At 41.0% G+C, this 20,792-nt stretch overlaps 1 protein-coding gene across 3 annotated transcripts in view; it reads right to left on the bottom strand.

Annotated features, from left to right (window-relative positions):
• LOC136101433 (cilia- and flagella-associated protein 299) overlaps positions 1-20,792 on the bottom strand; it is a 271,288-nt gene that overhangs the window by 64,925 nt on the left and 185,571 nt on the right. For all 3 annotated transcript variants that reach the window (XM_071807926.1, XM_071807928.1, XM_071807927.1), the window contains one exon: positions 9,444-9,586. In XM_071807926.1, coding sequence (XP_071664027.1) covers positions 9,444-9,586 — 143 coding nt within the window. The remainder of the gene's footprint in view (positions 1-9,443; positions 9,587-20,792) is intronic.

Genomic DNA, 20,792 nt, shown 5'->3' with positions numbered 1-20,792 from the left:
ATCTTGCCCAACTGCCTGACCAGTTCAGGGCTGACCAAAGGTTAAAGCCTGTTATTAAGGGCACTGTCCAAATGCCTCAAACAGTGACAGGTTTGTGGCATCGACCACCTCTTTAGGAAGGCTGTTCCAGTGTTTGAGCACCCTCTCAGTAAAGAAATGCTTCCTAATGTCGAGCCTAAACCTCCCCTGGAGCAGTTCTGAACCATTCCCACGTGTCCTGTCACTGAGAAGAGCTCAGTACCTCCCTCTCCACGTCCCCTCCTTAGGAAGCTGCAGAGAGCCATGAGGTCACCCCTCAGGCTCCTTTTCTCCAAACTAGCCAAACCCAGAGTCCTTAGATGCTCCTTATAGGACATGCCTTCTGGCTGCTTCACCAGCTTCATTGCCCTCTTCTGGACATTCCCCTGACAAGAGGGTCCAGTCTGCAAATGGGTGCTTCTATTCTGTACAGGAGGGAAACACCAATGACCATAAGCCAGTGTTTTTTCTTCTTGGTGCTGGTCTTAATGCAGGTTTTGTTGCGAGGGGCTGGTCTGTCCAACCTTGGCAAGACGGCTTATGCAAGTTCCTCCTCCCATCATGTGCTTTAGCTACCATACCCAGGGCCTCATACCTATTCTGTATGGATATTTCAGAGGGGAAGAAGGGGTTTCTCTTACCACTCCATGCTGTAACCTTTTTCTACTCCTCCTTATCCCTTGTAAGGCTGCCAGGAAAACAAGAGTGATACTGAAAAAGAACTTTAAACTGGAAATATTTTTTGTACACGATCAAATTACATGCAGACCTCTGCCGCAGCACAGGAGATAAGTAGATTCAGTTTGAGGTATGGAGAAATTTTTCAGCCAAATGTTTATTTCAAGACCCTGATTGCTCAGGTCTCACCAAGAATGTGGGAAATCCAGTTGTGTATCTATCCTTTATCGGATCTTTAATTATTGGCATAGCTCAGACAGGAAAGCTTGCAAAATGCAGCCACAAAAGCCAGTAATCACTGAGTTATCCTGAGCTCATTAGGGGTTATTTTCTGTCTCTCCCCGCTCCTTTCCCCTTCTTGTTTCCCCTTCCACCCCACCCTCTGCCACCCCTGAACATTTTAATCATACTAGGTCTTTTCCAAGTAATAGTTTTGGAAGCTTTAAGGAAAGTTTTTCCAAGGAGTTAAAATGGATCCCTCAGCAAATCCCTCCCTTAGTATTAATTCTGGTTCCTGCAAGATTATCATCAAGAAATAACCTCCTGTCTTTTAGGCTGTGCAAAGGTATGGCCCATGTATCACAGGAGCCGGGGCTTCAACCTGCTCCATGTTGGGAAGACATTCTGTTTATGGCAAGGCATAGCGATTCTCCAGGTAGACTTTATCTACCACAAATGCACAACTTCACTTACAGCAGCTGGCAACCAAAGCAATACTTCTTGCTTATCAAGGCAGTGCAGAAGAATTTTGCTATAATTTTCACTAGGGTATAGCTGGCAACTAAAGAAAGTACTAGTTATTCCATACAACCATCCATTAAAAAATCTGGACATACCAACTTTAGCCACAGCTATTTCCTGGTCTAACTAGAAGGAACAAGTGGTTTCTCAGACACTCATGTGTGGCAAAAATCACACACAGCCTCATGATCACCACGTAGTGCTCTGGCTGACATTTATAGAACAACAAACGGAAAACATGAATTTTCCAGAAAAGTATACAAAACTATACAACACTGCAGCTTCATTATAACCTTCCCTTCGATGGACATTACTAATGAGCAATACCCCGATCAGCCACCACAACGCAAGCTAAAGCTACACTTGCAGAGTCAGGGCAGATTTGTCCAGGTTACCTTGCAATGGCCAGGCCAGCTGCTCAAGGTTGGTGAAATGCCGCACTTGTCTCTGTGCTACCTGAGTATCTCTCCCTCTGCACTTCACACACTCATTCTAACATAAATTTTAAATAAAAAGGGCAAGTAATCATGGTGCATGGCATTTTAACTTAGATGCTTCTTAATATTTTATGTGCAAACACGTTCAGTAATTAAAACTCAAATCCAGGGTCCTTATTCTGTTTTCTTGACTGGAAAAGCATGTAAATGTATGCTTTGAGTGTTTCACTAAATAAGGAACAATTAAGTGAACACCTAATTAGGTCTCCTACTTGGGACCTAATCCATTAGCTGCTACTGTTTCTAATATTATTAATTACCTTGCAGCCATGCCAGGAAGCCTATTTTGGTGGGCATCTTAAAGAGGCCTTTAAAAATGCATCTTGAAAGGGTTTGGCACATTCTCCAAACTGTGATGTGGGCTGAGATGTGGCTGGTTTTGCAGCACATTGACTGACAGATCTTAAACAATGGGACGATTTAGAAGAGCTTGATATAAACCAGTCTGACAGCACCAGCACACATCTATTGTCAGCATTGCAAAAATTATTTCAGTATCATTCTGGTCCATGATAAGAGAGAACTGAGGCTTGTGGGAAGATCCATGGCTAAGTAAGGCATAATAAAGAGTATTTGATCTTGTAACCTGCAGCGCTCCCTTTGAATGAGTGAATGCACACGGAAGAACTGCAAAATACTTCCCTTTATTTTCAGGGAATCAGCAAGAGGAGACAGAGCTATCGTGTTCAGGTCTGATTATTTTATGCACCTGTCTGTACATCATAACACTGTCTTCATGCAAGTAAACAGTCACGAATAATTTCTGCTTCTTAAATTACACACAGAAGCTCCAACCCAAATCACATTCCAGACAAGCGCTTGGCCAACCTGTATTTTCTGAGAGATTTTTCCTCCTGTTCTGTTCTTTCCAGTGACAGCGCGACTGCACTGACAAAGACCGAAAGGCAGCATTTCCCCTACATTACCATTTTGTTCTCTCCTAGGACTTTTAGCAACTTTCCATTTCCTTATTTCAAATGTATACAGTTACCTTGTTCAAAGTTGTAAAAAGCCAACCTTTCCTCTTAAGAGACTTCACCTTTCTTAAGAGATTGAAGTTCGAATTGCAAAAAAAGAGAGAAATTAAACATGGAAAGTAATATTTGCTATATGTAAATACAAGCCAGATGTGGAAATATACATCTCCAACTTAAACATTTACTGAGTTGTCAGCCATGGAATTTTCTACTCACACATGCAAACATCAAGTCTGAATGTACTTTCATTTCTACCTACGCATCTCTCTGCCACTTGCTCTCTGTTGCCTTGCATGCTAAGCTGCGGTTAAAATTATTCCCTCTACTTCTGCACAGCCACTTCTCCTGTTGGCACAATGGCATCATGTCATCTCCCAAAGGTTTAAAGACTATGATGAAAAATCCCAGGTGCTGAACACAAGACAGCAACGTGCCTGAGTAGGAACCTAGCAGGTGACTGATTGAGCCATAAATATCGCTGAAAGCACCAATAGCTGTAGGTACTGAAAATATCTTCAAAAATCAGGCCATGCTGTTTGTAAGTCAGGATACTAAGTCACATATATGATGAATACCATTATACAAGGAAAAGACTCTGGAGTCACAGATAAACAGCAGCTAGAGAAGGGTTCCAGCTGACACACCTGGAGTGACACTGGCCTTCAGTGGCTTCATTCTCATTCCAATTTACTCTATCAGTCATGGCAGAGTCCTTACGAAACTAGGATATCAAACAGAGATATATTTTTCTCAACCCTGAATTTTTTCACACTGTACTATTACTAGTAGTTTGGTACTCCCTGCAAATTAGGGGGTGGATTCTGACTAATCCTCTCCAAGACTGGAGACTGCACATTTTGGAAACTTGGGATGTTTTTCTGTTTCCCTGCAATGAAGTCTGGATTTAACTCAGGGTCTATATCCATAGCATCTGATCACTAGAGACACTAATGAGCTTCTGATGCTCAGGCATTCAACGTAACCGAGAAGCTGACTTCTCTTCCATTAGCTAGGGTAGCCAGTGTGACATGCCAAACAGATTATGAGTAGGGTCAGCAGATGTACACTTGGGACTAAATTACCAAATGATTTCTCTTTCAGAGTCAACTGAAGTAAATGCACCACCAGAGCAACTGGAGAAATGGCTAAGATCCTTGTGTGGATCTTTCAACACAAGGACAACGTCCTGTTATATTTGCAAACCTCCCCTTCTAAGCAACAAAAAAAATCCAGCCTGTTTTCCTCTAAGATCCATTTCACATTCTGCTCTCTGAAAGGTGGAAGGAGATCCATAGTAACAAGTGTCATCAACTATAGGCGCATGCTGCCTCTTGGAGGTGACCTCCTCCTACCTCTGTCTCCTTTAATCAACCCATTTACAGGCAGCTGCAGAGTGTGCCCAGGGAATGGAAGAAGCAATTCCAGAGGCTTCGGGCTGGATTCTGGGATTACCACACCCCTGTCTGTGGGTTGCAGCTCTCGGAGCGCAATTGGGGCTCAACAGGACTCCTCCTGCCTGCTTTTCAAGGGAGAAGTTCTTTGCACATCTTCTGTCAGGCATGGTGAGGCTGCCTATGTTGCAAAGTGGGAAAATGCTACTTGTTCCCTCTCAGTTCTCGCTTGGCTAAGCAGGGTAGTAAATTGCTGTAAATTGCTGTCAGACCTGCAGATTTTGGAGTACAGCAGGGAAAGGAGAAGTTGCCTCATGCCCCATGCTTGGGAACATATTGCTGGCCATGATTTAGCCTACAGGTTTTTACAGATTAACAGTTGGTATCTTAGAATATTACCTGACAATAAAACGGGAGGGAATTCTGACCCAGTTAAAGAATGACTGCCAAATGCTGCGCCCACTTGCAGCCAAAACAGGGTGACTAAACGACAAGAAGGGCAGAACCCAATGGGACACCGTGTCTGAGAGTACCCATGTGTCACGATGCACTTCTGTCACAGACAAGATGTATTATCACAAAGCCCCAGATGCTGGACTTCCCGTGCTCACACTGAGGTGCGCCAGAGCCAAAACCAAAGTTTCACTGCTGATGAGTAAGTGATTTCAGACCATTATTTTAGGGGAAAATCTAGGACCTGTGTTCTACAGTAAATGGCTCCTTACCTGGCTCTGTTTTAGAAAAGACTGTGCACACTAGTAAGACTAAATGAAAACACTGCAAACAGAAGCTAAGTGTGGATATAAAACACTAAAATAGTATCATAAATACTATTATTTAGCACTCCGCCGTAGAAAACTAATGAAAACCCAGGGTAGGAGTTCACACAAAACTGAAATAGTACAGTTCTACTGCAAGACATTAATTTCATCCTCGTTCACCAAGATGTTCAAAGTACAGCTGATGAGACAGAAGGCATTCCAACTTTCATCTTTTGCTGTGCTTCCTCATTCAGAGCACTTTTTGGTATGGTTCCATAGAGTGAACATTCTCCATTTTCTTTGAACAAATTGTATTACACTTGTTTCTCATCAGATTACAAACATTAGCTGAGAGGGAATGGATTAAATTACAGACCAGGTTTCTTAAGAACTTACTGCTTAACACACTCCTTTCATTTAATAAACTGGAACCAAATGAGGATTATATCATATAAATAATACCCCCTTGATAGGTCAATGCAATAAAATGGCAAAAATACTCAGATCAAATACAAGATCCTCTGATATTACCCACCAGATTTGAAGTATGAGCATCACATAAACTTAATTGTTCAGTATTTTTACTTTATATCGTGAACAAGAATCTGATTCAGATGGTACTAAAGCACAAGCTTAATAGCTTCTGACAACCTCAGAAAAAATGTGCTGCAGCAAAGTATAGATTTTCATATTTAAAAGATAATTTGATAGCTTTGTACAAGACACTAACCTCTCCTACAAAATCCAAGATTTACAATATCACAAGTGAATAAGAGTAAATACGACCAAGAGTAAGGGCTTTGCCAAGCTCCGAGTGAGGCAGTTTCCCAAACCGACTTGTTCTTTAAGAAGGAAGGCCGCATTTTGGAACAACTTCAACTGATACACTGACTTTTAGGAATGACCACTGTTGATTCAAAGACTCATCCATTCTTTGGGCTTGCCCTCTACACTAGAACATTTTTTTACCTGCCTAAATGCATAAGTATTCAGGGAAGAAACGTGATAAAAAGACTTAGATTCGGAGCTGAACAAGAGATTCAAAGCTGAAGACACAAATGTATACATACAGTCAAATTACCTCTATTCACAAACAGCATTCTTGACGCATTGTGAAGAAGCTGCATATAAAATGAAGAGGCAGAGTAACAATGCTGCCAAGATAAGGGATGATCACTAAATGTACAGTTAACTGTATGAAAATTCTTTTAGATTACTGAAGAATAGGTGAAGATAGTTTTGATGCCAGCCTATGTAATCATAGCTTGTCTAATCCTAAAGCTGTATTTAATCTGGCGCACAACTACAAATAGAGGATCCAGCAGGTGAAGATCAAATTTAAGACTCCAACCAAGAAACGGGACATTTTTATCTATTCAATAAAAAGGTTATCAGGGGACACAGTTAAGTTCTCTGCCAAAAAGAACCTTCAAATAATGACTGGATACCTTTCAAAACCATTCATTAATTGTCCAGCCATGTGCTACATTCAAGATTTCCTAAATTTTATGGAGTGTGTTCCTCAGGAGACCAGGTTAGGTGGTTCTTGTAGCTCTTCCTCCTGGGCTTAAAATCAAGCAAATTTTAGACAGAGATGAAACTATAGGCAGTGCTATATACTGAATAGATAACACAAGAAAAACAAGACACACAATGAAACCAGAAGTAACTTAATTTTAAAAGAAATATTCCAAGCAAAGAGAAAACACTATTAAGAATGTGTGGAAATAGGAGACACTTCCTTAGAGAGATTTTTACCGGTTTCTTGTAGAGAATGGATATGAATTTAGATCCTGTCTGCTTCTGTTGTGTGGAAAACAATCCAAACTTGGTGTTCGAATTTTAGAGGAACCCAGGTTGGGATGCCCTTTCATTATTACTACTGTGGACAATCTTTAATTTCAAAACCGAGGTCTAGAATTGATCACTTTTTATCTGGGAGGCACAGCACAGTCTAGTGATTGAAAGTACCCTGCGGCACAGAGCTAAAGTTCAGCAAACCACATTAATTTTGTAATTAAACTTTTTCAAGGTCAAGTTACAATTAGAGGCCACCACTTCCTCTGCCCATTGCTTTTCCAAAAGAAAAGCCGCTGGTCACCTAATGGCTAAATGGGTATCACCACACAGATTCCTGCCTTTGCTGACCATCTTTGCCAAAGAGGGATGAAAGAGAAACAAACCATTAGACCAGAGCCCTCAGCCTGCCCATTTCAGCTTACCTCAAGAAAAGCTATCTTTGAAACATCTCTTGTAACAGACTTATTTTGAATAACCAGAAGAACTTTTGTCACATTCACTAACACAGTCACTGCCACGACTCTCCTGGGTTTGTCCACCTGAGCATGCTCCTTAAATACGTGCTGAGCACTGGTACCTATGACAGACCAAGGGCACTTGCAGTGACTTGCAAATGTCTCTGAGAAGGCCTCTGCTTTTGTTAGTTGAATTTATAACTATTAACTAGGGAATAGTGGTTAAAGGGAACCCATCAGTTTCAAATGCCTACAGTACTAGACAAGTGTCTCTTCCTAGGCTTCTTCATACCTGTCCTCCACCTGCCCAATAACATTCCCAGCATTAACTGTGAGAGACATGGTGGGAATGAAAGGTGCTGATCTGAAGACACCTAACTGATGCTAAACAGGATGCTCGACAGCTCCAGTGGAGTACAGGATACATAAATGTGGTTAGTGATGTTCTGTGACATCAGGAGGCTGTTATGAAAAGCCAGTTTGTACATGTAATGCATCAAGAACCACATCATTTAACCATAAAGTGAAGAGTTTTTCTTTAGCCAGTGTACAATCTCACAAGACTTCAGTATATACAGGTATAGTGTTATATATATATATTTATATGTCTGTATATGAACCTAATTAATGACAGTGTGTACATTCATACTTATATTTAAACAGAATAAATTAGCCTTTCTGGCACTGCATATGCTTTATCTGAACTTCCCTTTATGTTCAGCTAGAAAGTTCAAGTACAGTTTTGCATGGGTTACATTCTAGTTATAAATCTCCATGTAAAAGTAATGCTCTATGCTCCCCCGCCCCCCCCTTTTCTTTTTAACAAAGAGGAAAAATTATATATCACCTGAAGTTATAATTCTGCCACTAGAAGGAATGAACATGCTGAACTGTCCAGGAAGACTTTACAGTGTACCCTAGTTTTGATACAAGAGAAGGAAAGAGACATTGAAGCGTACATTAAACACTTTTTTCAACTCAGAATAATTAGGACTAAACACAACTACTGGATACAACAGTGACATTTAGGTATGACAACAATGATCTAAAAGGCATATTTGTGAGCCCTAATAAAATCCTACTATGTAGAAAGGATGTAATAAGCAAAGTAGACACAATGCTATGTTCACTCCTGGTCTTAATTCAGTCATTATTGACATTTGCTGTCTCAGGAATGAGTAAGAAAAAACCATCTGCCCCCTCCAATACTCTTTCTTGCTTTTTCTTTCTGTAACACATACAGGAATTTAACTGAACAGTATTTGCAGCAATTTCTATTAGAGAAAATCACTCTCAGAAAACAGAGAAAATGTGGACATCTTTTTACCAGGAGACAGTAACTGCACAAGATATTGCAGCTAGTTGCTGACCATTCTTACCTTCGAACATGTGGGTGGAGAAGACTCCCCTAGTAATTCACACCACCAGCCCACTGGAAGTTTTACCATTTCTTTGTCCATGTCCAACAGTACCACATCACATACTGCTTAAGTGCTAAGCCCATCCCCAGGCTCCCATCTGACTGCAGGCTTTGCTGCACCAAGCCTCTTGAACTTGGCCTTCATAAAGGCACACAAATACACCTCAAATTTATATCTCTGGGCACTCAGACACAGGATATATTTTAAGGAAAACATGTTCTTCAGTGAAAAATCTCACTGATTATTTTTCTCAGTAGTCACAGGTAACACAACGTCTTATGTGCCAGCAGCAGACCTCTCCACATGGTGCACTTTTAAAGAGTAGCAATCTCCATAGACTCTGCGGAGTGCAGGGAAAACTGGAGATGTTCTGGCATTGCTGACTGTAGCTGTTCCTGACCTGTTGTATCTCCACAAGTACACACTTACCAGTCAAAACATGTTGCTATTTACAGACTCCTCAGGCTAATGAGATGCTCAGACAGGAGATGGTTGAAATGTCCTGGTTAAGTTTTACTCCCTGGACTAAATAAACATCACAGGGTCATTTCTTAGAAGTGTTCTCCACAACTGATTCTGATCTATGGTGCTTGTCTTTCAGCGAAATCCACTTTCATAAGCTGTCTTCCTACTCAAAAACATTTCAATCTTTTTCTATATATTGCCTAAATGCAAGTATATGAAAACCAACTCAAGCTAAATACCTCAGATCAGTGTTCCGAGGTAAAAGCCTTTTCTTCCCACTGAAGTAGACTTCAAAATCATCTGTTGTCAGTCTGTGTGCATAGTCGATGTATGCAGACACCTCCTGGCGATGGGAATTTCGGTCACGAATGAAGATAATGGACTGGAAAACACAAAGACAGTCACAAATGAACAGAAACATACATATGTTCATAGATTTCTGTATAAAAACATTTTTAGAGATTATATAAACATTTTCAATTTCATCTGAACCAGGCTTCTGTCAGGAGTTAAGACACTTAGATTACAGCGTATTTTTAATACAAGCTACACAGCATTTCAGTAAAAATAAACATAAACCCTGCATCATGCAACATGCACTCCTGCACCAATTACAGGACCAAAGCAGGCAGGGTGACAATGCTATTTATTTTGGGATACACCTCTACAGCCAAAGCAAAGCCCATTCAGCTCAATAATCCCAGCACATTTTTAGCTTGTCAGAAAAATGATGGACTGGAAACTGGTTACCATACATCTCTCTATTCTGTGCTATGACTAGAGAACAGAGTAGACTTTGCCAGTCCTCTCTTTCACAAGGCAACTCCTGTACTGTGTCATTCCTGACAGCTAATGAGTTCCAGAGCAAAAATCTGATCATTGAAATACAAGGAAAGAAACAGCAAAACAAAACTGATGCCTAGAAATAAAGCTGACAAAAGCAGGATGGCTACAAGCAGAACACCAACAAGAGGAGAATGACTAGTCCTGAATTTCTGTTCATGTTCTTATAGCTCCATAAATTACGCATTTAGCTTTTGTACCTACATATGTCAGAGGTGACTTGCAGGTGGCAGTGAAGCACCTGGAGGACAGTGACACATTCAGCAGCAGTTCTGGCTGCAAGAGATCACTTTCTGCCTTAGGGCTGGAACACTTGGAAGAATATTGCTGCTGAGGTGCACGTCATGGACAAAGGCACTGATGGGGTGGCTTCCTGTACCACCCATTGCTGGGAAACCCTGTTTGTCATTTACCCTATACTCCTTCTCTGTTTCTTCACCTTTTACTCTGTTTATTTTCCAGCTGAACACAGAACAGGTTGGTAGAAGGCAATTCTTCTGCACACGCTATCACAACACAAAAAGCAAAAGGAACTGGTGGGATGAGGGTGAACTTGCAAGACAGAAGGGTTCTTGCCTCCTGAGACCCCCATAAGAAAAACTAAATGCTGAGTCTAGAGGTTATTAGGTAGGTGAGTTATAACAGTACTTGTTAGCTGTACACGTTTGGTTCTACTCAACTGAAACCAAGCGCTTTTTTTTTTTTTAATTTTTATTATGGGGGAAACGGAAACAATACCACATGGAACACTTTTGAAAAACTTTTTTTTAAATTTTAACAGCAGTAGATTTCTATAGTGTAATGGTTTATCTGGCAATGTTTCCTTTTCCAATTTCACATTTAATTCTATCAAAACATGTGTTACTCATTTGGCAATTTCGTACCATCAACGCTGCTGATAGGAAGAGCCAGAAGAATCTCCTGCAATACATCTGACCATCTTGAAATACACATCTCCTCCCTATCCCCAGCAGACCTTCTTTTGAACACCTGATTTACGTGTCTGAAGAGCCAGGCAATGGTAGATATGAGGCAATGAGAAAAAAAGACTCTCCCTAGCACACAGCAAGGCAATGGCACACTGCACCCACACCTAGATACACGACCAGCTGTTTGTCGTGCGTGTGAAAAAAGGATTCATTGCCTTTCAGAAAAGCTAATTTTAAATAAACACCTTGACTTGTGCAGTATGATCCGATCATTTAAGAAAGCTGGCAGATGTTACAGTATTATTTGCAATGTTAAACAGAGGGCTACCTTTCAAGGCTCTTCTGCTTATAAAATCTATCTCCTAAAATAATGTTCATCTATCATCAGCTATAAATCAACATGGAACTACAAGCAAGGATAGAGACTACCATCAAAATTGCTTTATGAACAATAAGAGAGTAACCAGAATGTCTAAACAAAAACTTTCTATGTTAAAAGTACACTTTCGAGGCCTCCTCCTCGAAACTAAAGGCCTTTGATCTGTCGACATTGTTTCTCTTCTTTGCTCATTTGTGATTAATTTCTAACCACCTGTGAGCATTCATTCATTAAACTATTAATCAGCTTGAATTTTCTTGTTATTCTGAATTTTTTAAATGTGTCACAGCTTACAGAAGACTTGTAAAAAATTGCCCTCTTTTCTCCCAAAATTATAAAGCTTGTGACTTAAAAGTAGCTTGAGGAGAGAATAAAAATACCGTAAAACCCCTGAAAAGGAAAACCTTCTCCTAAAGGTGTCTTCATTTCTCCTCTGATGTGTTTCTAACACAACAAACTCTATTAAGCACAGAGATTGTGCTTTAGGTCCACCTGTAACATTTCAGAAACTCATTACACAGTGAAAGGTGGAGAAACTCTAAGATGGGGTTTGAAAGTTACGCTTACATATAGCTTTGGGGTCTAACAGCTGAACCTACTTACTACTAGGGTAAGTTGACTTATAATTACTACAATTTGGAGTAAAATAGAGTAGAACATTATCCTTCAGTTGGACTAGATCTAGCAACATGGAGTTCCTCCTCCCGCTTTTCTCATCCGATGCTAGAGGCATGCAGAAGTGGGGTTTCATGAAGGACCAAGGAGTTCTTGTAGTTTCAAGGGATTATATCCCAGCAGCAAAGTTGCCTTCAGCACTGGCACACAGACGTGTGAGTTTGCGAAAAGCCACAGAGTTGTGCCTAATCGCTTCAGCCATAAATTAGGTCCATCAAAGTCTGCACATCCCTGCAGAAAACAAGCAGTGATACCGATGCTTTTGAGAGCACCACAGGTAACTCATCTCTCTCGCTGGACATAAAACGCACATTGTACCAGTCAGAAAGTGCACATGAGGACACGTTCCTTCACTATATGCAACAGGGACACAAACTAAGGGATTCAGAAAGCCTTAGATGTACTCAAGGACTGTGACTCACCCAAAAGAATAAGGAATACATATTTTCTTCTGAAATTTAGATACATCTCAAAAATATGGCCACTGTACTTGGAGTGAGGTCAGACATTATGCTCCTTCCAATATTGAGGTGGAGGCATATATGGGGCCAGCGGTTTGAGGACTCTTTGCAGGTGAGAAAGGCTACTGGTAATGCTTTGACAGCCATCAATTACCAGCTAGGGTTTTATGTGGAAGGGGAAGTGAATTTACCTCCTGCAGGTCCAAATTCAAGGAGATGATATGAGAAAAGCTCTAGTTCTTCACAGGTGGCATAAAAGAATGTTTAAATCAACAGAGAAGGGAGATGAAGGATCTATAGGGGAGAAATACAAATCTCTCCACGGCGAAACATCTGAAGAAGTAGATAAAGTTCAAGACGGGAAAACTATGATTTGGAAGAGACTAGGATCCTACACTTCTCTGCCTGTCCTTCTCACTTCCACCTCCAGTGATATGTTTTTATATTAGACAAATACTGTGGGATGCCAATGCTCTGATTATTCCAGACCCATTTGCACTGTCTTCTTCCTATAGACAAAAGTATAAAATGTATAAGAAACTACACTTTGCTCTGCTCGAGATAGAATACTTTCATCAGAAGCCTATGTATGTGAACCTTGGAAAAGACTAATACCTGTCATATTTCAAACCACATTAAAAACCTCTGACAAACCACTCTGAATAACTAATTCATCCAAACATTTATTCATCTCTTAACTACATGGAATATTTGTACAATTCTGTTTCCACCAGTGTTTTCCTTTATTTTGCAGCCTTTCCAGAGTATTCCATTAAGTTTGTCTCTCCCATGCAGTGATCATCAACCCCAAATCTGCATTGACTTTCCTCAGCCTAAAAACGAGTCCTATGCTATCAGTGAGAAACCTTTGAAGTAGGGCAGTTAGATGGGGACGAACATGGAAAGATGAACTTCTGAGTACTTCCAACACAGGGAGAATCTTGAAGCACTAAGGTGTTTGATCGTGAGTTCAATGCCTGTATTCTTCCCCCTGCCCCCAAGTACTACAGGTTCAGTCAAATTGGATGATATTTGGAAAATATTTCTGTACTCAACCTAAACTATAAAACTTTTGCAAGTTGTACACCATGGTAGACATTGCTTCCTATAAATCCATATACTGATAAATATCGTATGTATTGAACGGGCCTTCTTGTTCATGGCTCACACTCAATCAACCATGAAGATCCACACCTGCCTCTGGCATGTGCTTGTACTTCGGACATCAACCTAAGGACTGCTTCATCCAGTCCAATGAAATAGATGTGTCTGATCTTTGTGTCATTAAAGAAAAAAAAAAGAAAACCAGAAAAACTGTTCAGGGCAGGAAAAACACAAACACTGCTGTCCTTTGGCCATCAAGCATGAAGACTGCAGATTTGATTCTCACATATCTTAATGCCATTATATACTGCTCAGAGAATATCAAAAGATTTTAGAAGAGGTACAAATTACATATAGCTCTTGCTTACAGTTTGCTTATATATCACTGGAGTTAAGGTGAGTAAAAAGTCAGGCCCAAAAGTAGACTGATTTTATACTGGGTTTTCCTGGGTGTTGAAGCATGTTCTTCAAACTTTGCTTCAAAAGCTGCTAAAATCATCTGGTTAAAGGACAGCACTGTGCAACCACGAAGGCCTTCCAGCTTTATCTTTTAAGGAAACAAACTATTCTGAGAACAACTACCACGAGAAACCTGAAAAAATATTACCTATTTGAGGTCTAGTTCCATTTGTTAACTTTAAAGTTGTAAAAATCAAAACAAACAACACCAACAAAAACCCAAAACAACAACAAAACACCCCCCCTCCCCAAACAACAACAAACACCAAAAAAACCCCACCCCAACCACCACTTGCCAATGATTCACTCCCATATATGTTACTTCACCCACTGAAGCACGTTTCCTAAATCTGGTTTTGATTCCCAAACGCGACCTTACCATGGACACCGAAATGCCAGGACTTGCCCATCATTTGGAGTATATTTGTATGCATTGTGAGACAGGTTCAGCCTTCAAAGACAAGAAGACTGGTTGCAAGTGACACCAGCGAGCGCTGATCAGACTTGCTGGGTTTGTGGAGAATTTGCATTTTTCCCTATTTTGTTAACATAACCAGAAAAAAAAAAAATAGGCTAAATCTGGCTCTTTGAAATACTCTACACCTGATGGATCATTTCTCTCTGGTTAGAGCACCAGGGTGAGAACCAAGGGTGCTGCTAAACACATCATTCCTCCATGCCTCTTCAAGGAACTGGTATGAGCATTTTCCCTGCATTGCCATACTGTGGGGACAGCCTAACCTGTGGTATTTAGTCTGCTGAGTAACGCTGTTTATGAAAGAAAAGCTATTGATACAGATAAGCCTCCTGAGAAAGACCTCACATTTGTGAGAACTGCCCACATACCAGAAGGATGTCTTCATGTTTTCACAAGGTGAAGCAGCAAATGCTTTTTCCTATGCTAGCAAAGTGTATAGTGAGGGTTAACATTGTTCATAAAGCCAGTTAATATCCCTGGGAGGGGGAATAACAACAGGTACATTTTAGGGATTAAAAGGTGTGGGTGTCAATTATCTTAAGAGAACTTTTAGCTCTCCCCAAACCCTTACCTCGCCTGTATCCTTAGAGCAGAACATTACTACTCTGAAAGAAAAGATCTTAATACAGGGTTTTCTTTCAGCACCTCTTCAGCACAATTTGTGAACACATCCTAAAGATTAATTACAGCAGGTTTTTGACTGCATCCAAGGGTTTTGCTGGACTGGGACCTACACGATGGCAAATTAACTGGAACTTGCCATGATTCAGCTTTCTTTGAAATTCTTGCAACGTGTGTGTGTGTGTTTGTGTGTGTGTGTGTTCAAGTGTGGTGTAGCTGAGGAGACACAATATATAGGGATATAAAGAGACCAGCTCTGCTGTCTGGTGAAAGAGTCTCATAATGCAAGTGCTTTAATAGCATGCCAAACTGAAGGCAGATGACAGGGAAAGTAAAGACAGACAATATTTAGGAATTAATTACAAATTCACAAGGAAGTTCTTTTCATGTGGACAATATCACAGGTGGGGACCCAGGGGAATGAGCACAATTAAGGCTGAAAGGGACAGACGTAAAATACATTACCAGTTGAAATATATTTTTAATGAGTAGCAATTTATTTTTGTTGCATAGTGTTTGGACTTATTTGCCACCTGCAGATCATGTTACATCTAATAGAAATACCAGTGGGCAACAGCAGTCAGAGAGAGAGCCTCACCTCTGTATCTTTAAACCAGGTGCTATTACCATTTCTGCTTTGCAAGTAGAATTAAATCGCTGACCTGTTCTTTTGGCTAGCTGGGAGTGGAAACAGCATAAAACATAGGCTTACAGATTGGGATTTTACCTTCTGCACAATTTGATTTTGGGTGAAGCGGTGGGTACAGCAGAAATATGTTGTCTCTTAGCCAAGAGACTGAACCACCACCAAAGCAAGCCTAGAATGCACTCTGCACACATTCCTGTATTTTCATCTGGAAGTACCATTCTCTTACAGACGGTAACTTTGAAATGTTTCTAAAACTTGCAATACATCTGAAATCACTTCGGTTTCCTTCTCCCGTGCCCAAAAATGCCAAGTGGGCTTTTGGAAAACATGCATCTTTTACCTGACTATTACTGTACAAAAATAAAAAAAAAAGAGTTTGAGAGTAAGCACAGAAGCCTTTAGTCCACTTTGTGGTCTAAAGGTAAATGTAAATTTAAAAAAATAAATAAAAATAAGAAATCCTTACACACAGTCATACGAATAAAAAAATATACATTTGCCTTGTTTTTTTTCCTTACTTAAACTATTTTCAAGCTCTGACCATTCGAGTTAGATAGCCTCTCTTATACACTTCCCATGTTCAGCACCTAAATGCTGCATTCCAGCCCCACAGAGCACTGTCTGGTACTAACCTGGGACACCAGAGCATGCAGAAGTACTCTTGGATATCTTATGTAGTTATGCAGACACAAAAACAATGCCATAATATAAAGCAATATGTACTGTGCCTTGTATCAAACAGTAAAATTCTTCTGTGGTTCACAGAGACCTTGTTCATACTGGTTGCACAGGAATAACATTGAGAGCAAAACACAGAGCTGCTAAAATAATTGCTCAAGGTCCAACACTACAGGTGTGAGATAAGGTAAAGCTTTCACTCAGGTCAACAGAACACTGCTGTGCTGAAGGACTTGAGAATTTTATTAGCGACCTTCTGTACTCTGTGAATTTACATGCCAGCCAAAGGGCATCAGATGCAGCATTCAGGGGATGTTTTCAATGCAGAGGCACTTAGGAAAGGTCTCAGCATGAGGCTGCTCTCACCTGCCCAGTACTCATGTCTAGATTCACCCCTAGTACTGCTATGCACAACCTGTACCTTTTTTATTTCTATTTTTTAAGACTTAAGCAGTGCAAGGATTCAAGAAAAGCAGCCCTCTTATTACAATAATTTAAATAAGCAACTGAGATATGGAAAATGTGGTGCTTTGTCACCAGGGGATAAATTCTTTGAGAAGTCCAGACCATGAGTGTCCAATATTCTCACCTGTCCCCTCCATCTTTACATCTTGTCAGCAATCCCTGGCTGTACAGATTGCCCAGTCTTTTCACAGATGGGTACCCTGTACCCTGTCTCACTGAATTTCCACCTCTGGCCACTACCAGCACTTTCACACCAACAGCACTGCAGAAACAGTTGCGGGAAGTGCAGCCTGTCTGTCATGCTACCTACAGTGACAGCACTTGGGGCTGGCTCTGTGGGACTCCCCAATAGCAGCGGCTTGGGCACGAATCAACAGATCCACAACAAAGTTTGCCTTGTTGAACAGTTCCCCGTATTTCCCCCAGTGTGGTTCTGGGCATATTTCAGAAACACGGGCATCAAGATGCATACACAAACAATAACCTAAGTTTTTGTTCAGAAGAAGTGCTTGTGGGAAAGAATGGCTGGCCAAGATGCAGATGTTCTAGTTTCCAATTCTTCAAGAAAAAAAAAAAAACCCAATCAAAACTGGTTACTCTTCAGAAGAAGAAATGTTTGCTATGTGTGTGAAACACGTGCTTTCCAGTCCTTACTGTTAAGTGTTCAGCAGCTGCTCCCACTGGAAGAAGCTCTATGGACTGTGAATTCGCTTATCTATGTAAACAGGGTCTTGCCTCAGTTTGAAAACAATATTCTGGCTGAGAACAGCCTGCTGAGAGTATGAGGTTAGATTAATTCTGTTAGCATTAAAATAAAGGAGTTTATTAAAACCAGAAATGCACACAGAACCTAAAATTTGCTCTGACAAGACATAAGAAGTCAGCACCAGCAGTGAGAAGGTAGCCACAGCATTTGGCTTCAGCATTTTTCTTGCACAGGAGCATTAGCTCTCTGTGTTGACGAGTAATAGTTCCTGCAGGTAATGCTGTGAACAAAATGAAGAGACATAAGGAGGAAAGAAGCAGAAATATAAAAGCACTTGTGTATGTGTAAGGAAAGGCGTGGAGGGAGTGGGAGGGAGAAGAAAAGCAAAAGAAATTTAAGTGTAGGATTGGGAAGAGAGCGTTTGCTTTTTAATTGAGAACTATCAAAAAAGAGAATTGCAGACACTTCTGGAAATGTATTTGGGCAAAAAAAGCTTTTGTTTAAGCCTACTGAAAACTACAAGCCTTTTAGTAAATTCAGAAACACAAGGTCAAAAATAAAAACCAAATCCACCATGAAAAGAGAAGACTGAGTGAAGAATACCTGAGGCACCCAGCAGAGCTGCCTTCTCTGCCTGTTTACACTCTCTCAAATGAACAAAATCTTTTTGAGTCACATTCTTTGCTTGAGTGCTGGATGCTTTAAGGGAAAAAGCAACTTACTTGAGCCCCGCTGTGCACCACAGCAGGACATTGCATGTCACTGTATGATGACTACCATGGTCCCATAGGAGGCAAAATGAAAAATAGTGGTTTTCTTGCTGCTCAGCAAGACGCTTCATGCCTGCTACAGAAACTGAGTTCCTGGTGCTTCTTACAAATCCCTCTGCCAAGTCCCATCATACAACTTGTCCATGGTGTCTAGTTGGGAGGCAGCACAAAGGATTTAGGGAATGTGGGGCCACCACAGCTCCCTGTTATGGGGAGATGGGGGGAAAAGCACATTTGAGTACCTGTTCCATTGCTACAGCCACAGATGGCCTTGCACAGAATAAGTCTGGGAAACTGACTTCAAAGAACAGAGAAAATATCACAGAAAAGATATTTTGTCTATCAAAACCTTCCACAACATTTTGTTCCTTTAAAATAGCATCCTTGAAACTTATTTTGGTAAAACGAACTGCCTAGCAGGTAAGTCCCTAATGAAACCTACTGAAATGGCCGTATAGTTTCACCGTTTTCTCAGTATTTGCCCCATCGCTGATCTCTGTTTGAGCTCTACTTATTTTAAACTTTCACCAGTTCTTGTCTTCCTCAGTTAAATGCCTTTTTTGGGCATTTCAGTGCCAACATTAGTCTAGCAGTGAAACAAACTAGAAGGAAAAAAGCACCACTAGCTTCTCCTCTCATTTAACTTCAAATACATCAGCTCACGCTGTGTTTGATAGCCACAGATTTTACTGTCAGTAGCAAGTCAGTGGTTCTTGCATGTCAACAAATATATATTCACACATATTCCAAATAATTGTTACAGCTGATGTTCTATCATAATAGTAACTTTGATACGAAACCTCAACTATGCTCAACTGAAAAAAAATGGTCTCAACTCAAAAATCATAGAATGGTTGGGGTTGGAAGGGACCTTAAAGATCATCTACTTCCAGCCCCCCTGCCATGGGCAGGGACACCTTCCACTGGACCAGGTTGCTCAAAGCAGTGTTCAGCCTGGCGCTGAACACTCCCAGGGATGGGGCATCCACAGCTTCTCTGGGCAGCCTGTTCACCACCCTCATGGGGAAGAATTTCTTCCTTATGTCTCATCTAAATCTGACCTCTTTCAGTTTAAAGCCATCACCCTTTGTCTTGTCACTACATGCCCTTGTAATAAATCCCTCTCCAGCTTCCTTGTAGGTCCCCTTTAGATACTGGAAGGCCACAATAAGGTCACCCCAGAGACTTTTCTTCTCCAGGCTAAACAACCTCAACTCTCTCAGCCTGCCTTCATAGAAGAGGTGCTCCATCCCTCTGATCATTTTTGTGGTCTCCTCTGGACTTGCTCCTACAGGTCCATGTCCTTCCTATGCTGGGGGCCCCAAAGCTGGACACAGAACTCCAGGTTGGGACATTACCAGGTCATGGAAGGAATCGCTGGAAGAAAAGCCGACTGACACAATATCTTCCAAGTTTTCTTGAAGACGTATAAGAAAAAGTGTCCTTATTCCTGCGCCTGAAGGAAACCCAGACAGAAATCCTCCCAAGCACATAGTGACAGCAACCAGTAAAATACATCAGCAACCAGCAAACCGCTCCAGCCCCACACTGTGCTGCATGGGGCCAAGGGGCAGTAAGGGATGTTGTTATTAGGACACAAGGCTGTGCAGGAGCCCATGAAAAGCCACAGCAAGACCTAGAGAGACTGAGATAACCCCATTACATGCAAGCAACAGGTGTGGCAAGGGCTACTTGTTTTTAACACAGAGCCCAATTTCTGCAGCTTTTAAGTGAATTCCAATAGCCAGGCCTCATTCAATGAGGCAGGAAAGGCATCTTTCCCAGATCAAGACTACCATAGCCATGACATGTTCACATATACCAGAGAAATTATCTTGTTCTGTACCATGTCTTGATAGAAACCCAGAGGACTGTACAGTAACAGTAAGCACATCCTACCAAGCCTTTACAAGCTCCAGTTCTACAAGCACACGATCCACTCACAACAAGGAGATACAAAGGTAAAACACCACTTGTTAAAGGGCTTTGCTGGCTGATGATAAAAGCAGTGATCTGATCCTGGGAAAACTGTCCATGAGTCACAAAACCAGAAAACTGTCGCTCTAAACTCCACCAAAATCTGTTCTTGTCTCTTCCCTGAAGAGACCAGCAATAGATGCCTGGGAAATTACAGAGGAAGATGGCAGGTGTCTAATGCTGCTTTTCCAATGCAGCATCCTGATCCCCATCAACCTGTAGCTCAAGCATTTCTTGAAACAAGGATTTATAAAACTAGGCTATTAATTTTTGTATTTAAATCTTCCCTGTGAGTTAGACAATGTGCTGTGTGTCAGAGAGCAAAAGCTATTGCCAGCAAACCTGAATAAAAGGTCAGTTCAGAGTTTGAAAAAGTTATCACGGTTTTGCCACT

The sequence above is a fragment of the Patagioenas fasciata genome, chromosome 4 (assembly GCF_037038585.1).
Source record: "Patagioenas fasciata isolate bPatFas1 chromosome 4, bPatFas1.hap1, whole genome shotgun sequence".
Taxonomy (NCBI): Eukaryota; Metazoa; Chordata; class Aves; order Columbiformes; family Columbidae; genus Patagioenas; species Patagioenas fasciata.
This window is presented reverse-complemented; position numbering and strand designations above follow the sequence as displayed.